The sequence below is a fragment of the Terrapene carolina genome, unplaced genomic scaffold (genome assembly GCF_002925995.2).
Source record: "Terrapene carolina triunguis isolate 2854851 unplaced genomic scaffold, T_m_triunguis-2.0 Scaffold88, whole genome shotgun sequence".
NCBI classification, from domain to species: Eukaryota; Metazoa; Chordata; order Testudines; family Emydidae; genus Terrapene; species Terrapene triunguis.
In genome coordinates, this window is record NW_020664439.1 from 50,833,545 (window position 1) to 50,846,099 (window position 12,555).

At 48.8% G+C, this 12,555-nt stretch overlaps 1 protein-coding gene across 1 annotated transcript in view; it reads left to right on the forward strand.

Moving 5' to 3' along the window:
* BDH1 (3-hydroxybutyrate dehydrogenase 1) overlaps positions 1-12,555 on the forward strand; it is a 34,316-nt gene that overhangs the window by 11,867 nt on the left and 9,894 nt on the right. The window contains exons 3-5 of the mRNA XM_026650161.1: positions 1,847-1,919; positions 4,223-4,333; positions 7,833-7,974. Of these exons, the coding sequence (XP_026505946.1) occupies positions 1,847-1,919; positions 4,223-4,333; positions 7,833-7,974 (326 nt within the window). The remainder of the gene's footprint in view (positions 1-1,846; positions 1,920-4,222; positions 4,334-7,832; positions 7,975-12,555) is intronic.

Here is a 12,555-nt window from a genome sequence, read left to right on the forward strand (position 1 = left end):
CCCCATGTGTCCCGATATTTTCTTCATCCCATCTGGTCACCCTAACTGGTTCACACCATAAAAGCACATTAAGAGGCCTAGCATCATGCACATTTGCTGGGACTGTCCTTTGCTGGCATCAGTACTGATCAGCAACTCACCTTCATTTCACTTGCCTACCCCAAAAAGCAAGATAGAGAAAATTCACAGTAATCTGCACAAGATTGATCTGCTCTGCAACAGCACAAGGACAACAGTCAATCAATGTGTTTTAAGTAAATAGCAAAAGAAAGATGACTTTGAAAAATAAAAATGTTTCATGCAACTAAGAGGAATGTTATGAAAATGTTGTGGGATGCTAGAATACATAAAGATGTTTAGCTAGAGAAATGAAAGCCCCAGGCCAGTATCTCAGTTTAGTAATCTTAGACACAGCCAGTTTGTGACCTGCGCCTGACCTCCGCAGCAATTAAACCTCTTCACGCTTGGCTTCTGCTATTTCAAGAGAAGGCAGGGCTTGTGACACTGCAGCTGAGGTAGAGAAGGAGTTGGCCTGTGGCACGGCAGGTGAACTGTGGTAACCCGGTCGGTTAAACATGCCAATATCAGTTCCGTCCAACTAGGAGATGTTTCCACCTTACCCGTCTGAGTCGTAGCCCATTTCCTGTCACAGCTCCATCCAGCCCTAGATGCAGCTGAAGAAGCTGAGTATGTGTCGAACTTTGTACAAAGTGCTACAGTGCGGCTGGCACACATGGTTTAGGGGGTACCTCTGGCATGCAATGAGGATCTGCTTGCAAGTAGCTGAACCAATTCACTTGAGAGAGAGCGAGAGAGCACTGCTCCCTGGGAAAAAGTGTTTGAGAGACCCAGCCAGGGGATAGCGAATGAAGCGCAGAGGGAAGCTGAAATACTTTCAGGGGGCCAAAGGGAGAGAGCCAAGAGACTGTAGCAAGCTGCAGCTGAGAGGCAGCAATAACAGTGAGTGAAGGAAACAGAAGGAAACTGACACAGCCCCAGAGGAGAGGTGATTGCCTGGGGAAGGAATTTGGATTGCTCTCATGGATGTTCTGACTGAGCCCTGGCTTTAAACCATCTTTGTAAGCTGAGGGGAGAGCTAAGCAAGTGAGTTGCTGCCAGTCACACAGCTTTCCTCGTAGATGCTCGTTCCGTGGAAAGCACCATCTCTTCCATGCCACCCTGCATTTGGAAATGCAACGTGTCTGGAGATAAACTGTACAGAGGGCATTGTAACCTGTATGGCAGGCATGGCTCAAAGCCACACAAGCTCTTAGTTAAACAGTTATTAAGAGGGATGTGAGAACTGCATAAGAGCGTCTGATTGGAGCAGACTCCAGGGCAAGAGAGGTGTTATTTAGGGGATGGGAGAGGCTGTAATTAAGGGTAATGAGGTAGAACTGAGTAAAGGAAAATTTAAGCTGAATATCAGAGACTGTCTCCTAACAGTGAGTTTTATTGGATTGTGGAATGATTGCCACCAAACCTGCTTTCTGGGTATTGAACACTGAGTATTTCTGCTGTCAGAACCTCAAAACGTTGGACTGTCCATTTCATGTTTGGGTGTATCCATGTGCGTTAGATTAGTGACCGTTTTATAAGGCTCACTAGTATCCTGGCAGCTTCAGCTACTGGGAATAGATCAAGCTTTCTGAGGAAAAAATGCTTGATACAATGGAGAAAAAATACGTATAGGGAGATTTGCAGACCAAGCCCTCTGTTCTCAGATTACATCCTATGCCATAGACCGGAGCAAAACTAAATTACCTCTTTGTGGCTCTTGCCTAGGTTTCAAGGTCAGTGGCTGGGAGAGAGATTCTGTGCCTGACTGTTCTCTTTTCTCTTGCAGGCCTGTGCAAGGATTTTGCTTTCCTTTCTTGACTCCAAGTGGCAGACGTTCTTATGCAAGTGAAATAGATCAGGTGAGTGTGACAGCACTTTAAAACAGCTGTCTCTGACGAGCTAGGATTTTTAACACAAAGATAGAAACCTTGTGACAAAATTCTCCTCTCTGATCTGCACTACAGAGCCAGTGTTGGACCTCTCTAGCATATTCCACATTCTTTCCTAGTGTGTAGTGTCCATTAACGGAGAAGAGCACGTGTTGTTAATGGTGGAATTGAACACCCGGACCAGTGTTTTTTCTACTATATTAGGAACTCACTTACCGGTTGGAAAGCTCCTCTCTAAGGAAGTTTATACAGTTGCATTGCGATACCTTGTATACAATAGTCCTGCCCCCTGTGAGTGGATGTTAGGGGTAGAATTCTTTGCTGGAGGAAATTGGTGTAGCTCCACAATATGTTCCGTGGCACTTTGAGGAAGAACAGGGGTTTACAGCTGTGTGCATCAGAGGACACATTGCCCAGTGGTTAGGGTGCTAGCCTGGGACTCAGAAGACCTGGGTTCAGTTCTCTGCTCTGCTACATGCTTCCTAGGTGACCTTGGGCAAGTCACTTAGTCTCTCACATCCCTATATGTGAAATTCATTCCTTGATTTTAAGGCCAGACAGCACCATTAGATCAGTTAGTCTGACCTCCTGTCTAACACAGACCCAGTTACTCCAGTACTTCGCCCATTGACTTTTGGGAATAATAGCACTTGTGCTGAGGATACAGCACTTCAAGGATTGTGCGTCACTCACACGCTCTGGTCATGGGACCTGCCATAGATAGTGTCCTTGGTTACAGTTCCACCTTCCTACGGTGCTGGGTGCCCCGGTGTGTGGATTTCAGGGACTGGGAGCGTTGTGGTCTGTGAAGCACTTTGGGATGAAAGCGCCATGCAAATGCCAAGTAGCATTTTTCCATGTGCACAATGCGTCTCCCAAACGCTCACCACGAGCCCGTGTTTAAAACACGCTTTCTGACAGAAGATCTCCATGGCCATAGTACCAGGCGCAATTATTTGTATCGCTGTAAATTACAGTTAATTAAGGGTCAGATTCTGCCCTGTGCCCGGGGTGGGGGGCAGCCATGCACCAGCTGGAGTCCTCAGGAGCACAGATCAGCCTGCTCAAATGCCTCCTGGGAATCATTGGGGTGCGCTGGCTGAGCAGTACCCCCCCCCGCGCACACTTCAGTGAAGGTAGCGTGTGCTCCCCCCCTCGGTACACAAATAGCACTGTTAGCTGATCAGGGACATGGCCCCATCCCTCCTCATCTCCTTCCTGACAGCTAGTGCCTGCCTGCTGAAGCCCCGAGTGACTAACGGACCCTTGGGGAGAGTTCGGTCGGACTAGCTAATGTCATCGTCGCTCAGCCCCAGTGTGCCCTGGGGGGAGCCAAGTGTCTAGTTTTGAACAGAGGCCACGGTAAATGGTTCTTAACTAACGGTACCGATAGCAGCACCCTCTCTGTGTCATGCCTGGCGCAAATTGGGCCAGCACGTCAAACCCGGACATAGTGGCCTGGGCCTGTATCTAATCAAAATGGCGGAGTCAATTCCTTTGCTCCTAAAGGATGTCAGAGCACTTCACACACCACTTATAGGGATTTGAACATCCTCCACCACTGACCTCCGGCCATTCAATGTTCTTAGGAGGAGAAGTGAATATTAACTTCCCCTTTTTGACCTTCATAGTGAAAAATAGCTAGGCAAAAAATAATATCTTACATTAACCAACTGGTTTCCCATCCAAATATTAAACCAGTCAGATTCTGCTTAGCTTATGAGATCTGATGAGATTGTAACCAGAGGGTTTGTGTGTTATAGGGTGGCCACAGGAAACAAGCAGTGAGTAGGATTAAACTGCAACCTTTCTTTAATCACATTGACATATTTCTCCCCCGTAAGTTCTCGTTTGCATATTGCAATTATTCATTCCTGCTCGATTCAGCTAACCCTGAATACAGCAGGGCAGTTCCAGGTTTGGAGAACATCTGAGCTTTGTTGGTAGCTCTTTATTGTATTTTCAGGCGTTATTTCTAGGTGTATGTGAACTGCTGTAGGGGTTGCCTGGTCTCTGTTCTGCTAGAGCCCATCACCATTGGATGCTGAGCCATTCTCCCGGTCATCGTTAATCCCTGCCTCTCACAGATACTTGTGAAGAGCTAATGTTTGGTGCCTTTGGGATGTGCCAGATTCCACCAACTGGCCTGCAGTTGAGAGGACGTCCCTGGGAGAGGATGCCTCTAACCTCATATACGGGTTTTATTCCTGCTCTGCAATTCACTTGTTTCAAACACTCTCTTTCAATATGTTTTATTTTGTCTCGTTTTACAGATTGGCAGCAAAGCTGTGCTCATTACTGGCTGTGACTCAGGATTTGGGTTCTCTTTAGCCAAACACCTGCACTCCAAAGGCTTCATTGTCTATGCTGGCTGCCTGTTTAAGGTAGGGAAATAAGAGAGCTTGGTCCTTCATCTAACGCACGTGCACTGTAAGACACTGCACAATTTCCTATCAGTGGGTGTCACACCAGGAAATGACACAAGCATTTGTTTCACTTCCATGAGAATCGGAGATGGGCCTAGACCAGAACCCCAGATCTACCCACCCTGAGATTTGGGGGAATTACACATCTGAATTCAGATCCAAATGTCGTGGCTCTGACCCAATTTAAAAATGGGCCAGAACCTAAAATCTGGACACAGTGACTTGGGACCATCTCGAATCAGAATGTTGGAGTCAATTCCGGGCTGGGTCTTTGGACCTAATCTTTCGATAAAGCCTATTTATTTAAAGCATATTTTGACTAATATATTAGTGCACCCACCCCCCGACCCTCTGCTGACTAGATGGCACATGGTGCAAATTCACTGTTTTCCAGAGTCAGGAGTACAGATAATCCCCAGTGGAAATCAGGAGCGACTCCAGGGAAGGCAGTAGCACTGATGCAAGTGAAGGCAGTTCCTAGGTATCCTAGCCAAATTCTGTCCTGATTTCCCTGCTTATTACAGTGAGGGTTTCAATGGGGTGTAAGACAGGCCAGAATTCAGACCACTGTGTCAGCGTGAGGCCCTGGAATGGTTCCCTTGGCTGGATGGCAGCTAAGCCAGCCAGTTTCCTGTGGGAACACACTTTGTTCTCAGTAGGATGCCAAAGAGTGGTTTGCCTATTTTAAAGCCTGTGTCAGGTGTAACCATGCCCATGTCCTAATTATTTGCTTCAAAGAGACACTGCCAGGTACTTTTAAAATGTTTTTAATATAATTCCCTCGTTTTTGCCTTTCCATTCATTTTTTTAAATTGTATAATTTTTTTTTCTTCTGCATTGTTTCAAATGAAGGAAATTTGTTTTTCAGCATCTCTGTCAATTGTGGTAGTGCAGCTCTGGCAAAGGGGTTTATTTATTAACTCAGGCTCCCTCTGCTGGCTCTGCAGCAAAAGAACACACAGTACTGTAGGTCCGTGGAAACTGTTGCTTGTTTTGAAACTACCTGAGGGACAGAACAGTGGCCATTCTTTTTCTGAGTATTTCTACTGAGCTTTTGCAATAAAAGATTAGCGTTATGGTCTGTCAGTGTAGTCTGTGGCAGAGCTAAAGATTAAAACAACGAGGAGTCCGGTGGCACCTTAAAGACTAACAGATTTATTTGGGCATAAGCTTTCGTGGGTAAAAAACTTCTTCAGTGGAGGTTTTTTACCCATGAAAGCTTATACCTCAGAGTGTCATTTAGCAGGATTTCCCAGCTTTTCCAAGATTTGCCATGGGGGCAGGGAGGGGTATTTTTTGTTCTTGTCCTCTCTTACTTCCTCTGGCCCTGTCTTCTGATTCTGAGGAATTTGCATGCTTGAATTTGTGACTTCTTCCTGGCATCTCTAGATGTGCCATTTGTACGTTGTTTGACCTTTTTGGCTACACACTGACCTCAGCACCACCCTGTGTTTGAGCAAGCAACCAACGTCTGCACTAAGCTGTCTTTTCAATCACAATCAAAACAAGCAACCCAAAAAGCCACGCACGGGTCTGAAAGTGCTGCATTTTCATACGCATCTCTGCTAAATGTTTCTGTGTGAATTGAGCACATGATGCCTTCTTGTAAGGGCAAATACTAATCCCTACTAACACAGCCCAGGCTAGAACAAGAGAGGCAATCCAAGGAAAGATGGAGAAGAGAATAGACAAGACATCGGAGATGTGAATTAATGAACTCCAGAGAAATCCTACCAGGAACCAGAGCAGATGAGGCCTGAGAAAGGAGGAGCCTTCAGGAGAATCCTTGGACGAAGCGGAAGTGCAGGGACTTAGGGATCAGTGGCCATGATTCTGCCATCACAGTGAGATGTTGGGATTGGACAGATGGGAGGATCTGCCTTCTGGTTGGGTGGGCTCTGAGCTAAGGGAAAGGTAGGCTGAGGGTATGTTCGTACTATGAAGACTATCAGCATTGCTATGTCGGCATAGCCCCGTAGCGTAGACACAGCCTACACTGATGGAAGGAGTTTCTCGCATTGAGGAGAGGACACATGAGGCTTTTTCAAGCCAGACTTTCACCATCGTCACCAAGGGATCTGTGCAATGGCCAGGGCTGTCCAGTAGCTAGTGCTCTCTTGCCAGTCAAGGACCCGGTCCTGAGAAGTGATGAGCCTATGAAACTCACGGCCACTTCTCAGCATCAGGTCCAAACTGTGCTGCTGACGCCATGTGGAGAGGGAGGAGCTGCCGCGTGTGCTGGGGGCCAGGAGGCAAGAGCAGAGAGAGCTTAGAATATGGTGTAAAACGTGACCGAATGAGAGTCCAGGTGGATACGTGAACACAGCCCACATTTCCACACACCTGGGGGGAACTGCTCGGAGCAGACATATCAATGAGAGCGAGCTGGCCGGGAAAGAGGTGTGTAATAAAAGGATGGGGTGAGAGTAAATGCAGCCAAGGGGATGTGTCCATGGGTGATCTCTGGAGCAATGTAATCAGTTTGGAGTGTCCTGCTGCCGGATGGCCTGGATCAGCTGGAGAGATGGTGAAGGGGTTAGGGTGTAAATCCTGGAAGGACCCACTGAGGGGATTGGGCATGTTCAGCTGAGAAGAAAGGTGCCAAGGAGGGGAGATAGGAACAGAGAGAGGGAGTGATCAGGAGCCGGCCATGGGGAGAGTGACAGCAGGATGGTGGAAGAGGCTCTGTTCTGGGAAAATTGCCAATAGAGAGGGGACAGCCAGGTTCTTTGGCCTCGAGGCACCATCCTGAGCAGTAGCAGGGCCACAAGCACCTCTGATCTGCACGTTCACCTCTGCAGGAGTAGGAGTTGCGTGTGGGAACCAAGGACAGCCAGTGGCTTGTAGGAAAGAAGGGTGCAGAGACGCCCACACATTATGAGGGGCTGGACTAGATGCCCCAGTGCCCTTCCAGCCCTGATTCTGTGATTAAGGACTGGGGTTTGTGCTAAGCATACAGCCACTCTCGCTGCTGTGTGATTCTCTGCACACGATATGTTATCGTATCCCAGCCGAACGTGAGTCCTAAAGAGCAAGTCTCAAACCCAGCTGAGTTACTTGCCCAAAGAAGGGGGGACCCAGCCCCCCTTCGCTCTCAGTGTGGGGCATTACCCAAGCCCCATAAGCCTGAGTCATGTGGAAGTAACATTTCACATTCTCTCCCTCAGAAAGGAGCAGTTCTTCAAAGCAGATTCAGTGGGAGACTCAGCAGCCAGGGCTAAATGGTCAGGGGAGGGTCTCCCGGAGGGATATTCTTCCAGGGGGAGCAACCCCCTCCTTATGGAAAGAGCTTTCCCCTCCATCCCAGAGCTGCAGGGGCAAGCCAGCCATCCGGTATCCACCCACTGAACTCTCATGGTTTTCTTTTAGCGGCTGCCTTGTATTTGGCCCTTTTCTTCTTGCACAAACTTCACCCGAGTCCCGAAGAGACGTAAACTGATTTCTTTCCTCTGCCTAGGACCAAGGAGCAGCAGGTTCTCAAGAGCTGGACAATATGAAGAGTGAGCGAATGAGAACTATCCAGCTCAATGTCTGCAACAGCCAAGAGATGGAGCGTGCGGTGGAGCATATGGGCGCCAGTTTGAAGGACCCCCAGAAAGGTGGGCAATTGTTCATTGGGTTTTTGCACAGACTTACACGGAAGGAGCTCTCTTGGCTTGAGCCTCATGTGATTTTCAGGGCAGGCTTCAGAAGCTGTGTGTGTGAAGGGTATAAAGCTTCGGCAGCCACAGTACTGAGCAGGCTGTCCCATCCAGACACCCCAGATCACTATGAGACTGTCTGTCACTCAGGGCTTGTCTACACTGGCAATTGACAGCGCTGCAACTTTCTGGCTCAGGGGTGTGAAAAAACACCCCCCGGAGCGCAGCAAGTTACAGCGTTGTAAAAGTGCCAGTGTAGACAGTGCACCAGTGCTGGGAGCTGCGCTCCCTGCGCTGGGAGCTGCGCCCCTTGTGGAGGTGGGTTTTTTTAGAGCGCTGGGAGAGCTCTCTCCCAGCCCTGCACCATGACCACACAAGGCACGCTTGCCACGGCAGCGCTTTAGTGTTGCCAGTGTAGACTAGCCCTAAGACTAAAACTAGCCTCACCTATCCGAATGTGTGACTTGCCAGGAGCGTGCTGAGTGCCCCACATGGCTCAGGCCCCGTGGGAATCTTGCTGTCCACCTCCAGCTCTGCTCTGATGCCTCAGCACAAGCTGCTGCAGGTTGCATCCAGAGCCTTTATAAGCCTCTTTCATGCTGCAGCAGGGCCCTGCAGTGACTGCCAGGCACAGCAAGGCATCTTCTGGAGCATCCCAGTGGGGCAGGAGCCACCTGAAGCAATGTAGACAGCCATGTATGGTTTGAACGGGAATTACATTTTGAAATATGTGTTAAGAATCAGCTGGGTGCCAGCTGCTCTCCGTTACTCACCCCCCTCTCCCAGATAAACAGTGACTCCCACTGGCTCTCTACATTCTCCTAGTACAGCGCTTCGGCCCTGGGCTACACCAGCGCAGTCCTGCAGGAGGGGAGAGCAAAGCACCTGAAACCTCCCACTTTCCCTTCAGGGGCTGGGAACAGTTGGCCGGCACGGCCCCAAAAGTGAGTGATCCAGAATGGCCAGGAGATGTGTGTATTGTGTGTATCTCACAGCCTCCCCTGGAGGTCTGCCATGGAGCCCCAGCATAAGAGAGAACATCTCCCATTTGGTGAAACCCCCAGTGGGAGGATGCTGGTGCAAATTGCCCATGGGGGTAAACTTAGGGCTATATCCACAACGTGATTTAGGCACCTCATAAGAACGACCATACCGGGTCAGACCAATAGTCCGTCCAGCTCAGTATCCTGTCTTCCAACAGTGGCTGGTGCCAAGTGCTTCAGAGGGAATGAACAGAACAGGGCAATTATCAAGTGATCCATCCCCTGTTGCCCATTCCCAGCTTCTGGCAGTCAGAGGTTTAGTGACACCCAGAGAATGGGGGTGGGGGTGTCCCTGACCGTCTTGGCTAATAGCCATTGATGGACCTATCCTCCATAAAAAAAAAAAGAATTAGATATGTTCAACCTAATTATACTTTTGTCCTTCACAACATCTCCTGGCAATGAGTTCCACAGCTTGATTGTGCATTGTGTGAAGAAGTACTTCCTTATGTTTGTTTTAAACCTGCTGCCTATTAATTTCATTGGGTAACTACTGATTCTTATGCAAAGGGGTAAATAACACTTCCTTATTTACTTTCTTCACACCAGTCATGATTTTATAGACCTCTATCATATCCCCCCTTAGTCGTCTTTTCCAAGCTGAAAAGTCCCAGTCTTATTAATCTCTTCTCATATGGCAGCTCTTTCATACTCCTAATCATTTTTGTTGCCCTTTTCTGAACCTTTTCCAATTCCAGTATATCTTTTTTGAGATGTGGCAACCACATCTGCACGCAGTATTCAAGATGTGGGCGTACCATGGATTTATATAGAGGCAATATGATATTTTCTGCCTTACCATCGATCCCTTTCTTAATGATTCCCAACATTCTGTTTGGTTTTTTGACTGCCACTGCACATTGAGTGGATGTTTTCAGAGAACTATCCACAGTGACACCAAGATCTCTTTGTTGAGCGGCAAAAGCTAATTTAGACCCCATCATTTTGTATATGTACTGGGGATTATGAGGGAGAAAAGGTGGGGGAGGTAATATCTTTTATTGGACCAACTTCTGTTGGGAGAGAGAGACAAGCTTTTGAGCTTACACAGAGCTCTTCCTCAGGTCTGGGAAATGTACTCGGGTGTCACAGGTATACACAAGGTGGAACAGATTGTTTAGCATAAGGAGTTAACACATATTTCAAGGGACCGTTCAAGGGGAAGTAGCCTGTTAACAACTCTCCAGTCATGGGGGGAAAGGAAGTGGGAGGGCGGCAGCTGAGTGTGTGTGTGTGGAGGGGGTGTTAGTGGGTTATAGATTGTTGTAATAAGCCATACATCCAGTCTCTCTATTCAAATCATGATTTTTAGTGCCTAGAAAAGTTATGGGGCTGCCTGGGCTCCCTTGTTTGTGTGTCTTGGGAAACATGCAGAAGGTCCCCGTGGTGGGCTTGTGGGGGATGAGGTTGTAGGAGTTCTTTGGGAGTTGTTTGGGGAAGGATTTGATGATATCCTTACATTTCTGGGTGAATTCTGGTGTGGGGGTCTTCCCTGAGTTCTGTAGAGCAGGCGCTGTCAGAAGAGTTGTCGTTTGGCCTCATTAGCATAGTCATCATGATTGAGGACTACGATGGCAGCCCCTTTGCCTGCTGGTTTGGTCGCTGTCTGGTGGTTGGATTTCAGGGGCTTTATAGCTACCCTCCCAGCGGTGGAGAGATTGTGTGGATATGGTGTTTGTTAGGGTTTCTCAGTCAATGTTTTCCCTGAAGCAGTCAATGTAACGATCAAGAGTGTGCGGTGTCCAGTCAGATGACTCTCTTTTCTTATGACTGTCGGTGGGGGCATGGTAAGTGTGGGTGATGTCGTCATTGTTGTGAAAGAATTCTTTGAGGCAGAGTTGCCGGAAGAATTTCTAGTCCTCTGCATGTTAGTATGATATCAGGGTCTGTAGTGGGTCAGAAATTCAGCCCCTTGAAGAGGACAGAGAGTTCAGCGCTGGCGTGGGGTAGCATTGATAAATTGATGATGTTGGGGTGTCAAGTGGTGTCCCTGTAGAGGATCATATCCTGGAACAGGCCACTCAAAGACCCCAAGAGAACCTGCTTCAGTACAGAAATAAAACCCCCTCTGACCGCCCACCCCTAGGTGTCCCCTACCACCTCTCACTGGAACCCATACGGGGTACCATCAAACAACTACAACCCATACTCAATAGGGACCCCATCCTGAAACCTCCTTTCAGGCCTTCAAAATATCCCCACAAATGCTCCAAGCTCATCATCAGAAGCAAGCTCCTCACTGACCGGGACCCACCGACTCAGAGGCACCAGACCCTGCCAGAACAGCAGATGCAAAACCTGCAGACATATCTCCACTGCTTCGATGATCAACACCCCCCATGACACATCTTTCGAGATCCATGTGTCCTACACATGCCTGTCACAACATGTGGCGTACCTCCTCCAGTGCACTGAATGCCCCAATAACAGCTATGTGGTGAAACCAGACAATCACTGTGCTCTCGAACATAGGTGCTGGAACAGGGGGTGCTGCCACACCCCCTGGCTGGAAGTGGTTTCCATCATAGACAGGGTTTACAGTTTGGTTCAATGGCTCTCAGCACCCCCACTATACGCATTGTTCCAGCACCCCTGCTCTTGAATGAACTTGCACAGGAAAATAATAGACAAAAACACCCCATCACCTGGGGGTGAGCAACTTCACAAAGTGATTACTCTGTCTGACCTATCAGTCCTCATCGTCAAAGGAAACCTGCACAACACCTCCAAAAGACGAGCCTGGGAGCTTAAATTCATAACTTTGCTAGACACTAAACATCATGGACTGAACGGAGATGCTGGATGTATGGCTTATTACAGCAATCCGTAACCCACTAACCGCCCCCTCTCCAGCTTTTTTCCTCCTTTTCCCCCTATGACTGGAAGTATCTAAGTTTCATGCAAGCCGTGTAAGTCCTGGCCATGGTGAGCAGCTCGGCCCCTGAGCCCTGGTAGGATTCTTGAACTAGGCGTTCCCCAGCGGGCCCGATCCAATATGCATCCTCAGGCTGTCTAAGAGCACATAGAGAACTGGTCTCCACACAGAAAGCAGCCAAGGAGGGGGTGGGTCCCTTGTACTCAGTAGAGCTGTGATTAGAGCACTCACCTGGGATGTGTGAGGCTGAAGTTCAAATCCTCACTCTGTCTGGTTCAGAGCTGAGCTCCCACTTCCCAGCTGAGTGCACGAACCACTGGGCTGCCAGATGGGGAGCAGCAGCAGCGCCACCTTGCTGGTCTGTAGCGAGAATGGGCTGACGGGCCTCATTCCAGGAGAGGGGCCGTGGCTGACTCCCAGCAGGGAGGGGTGCCTTACTACCTTTGAGGGGAGGGGCATAGGCCAGACCCCTTTCCCGGACATTTCCTGCTCCACACTCACAATCACTTTCCTAGGCAGCCCGTGCATTGCACAGGGAGCCGGAGCGCCTGCCTCAGGGCTGGGGGTTCCATGGGGGAGCAGGGCACCTAACGTTAGCCATTGCAACGCTGAGCCTAAATG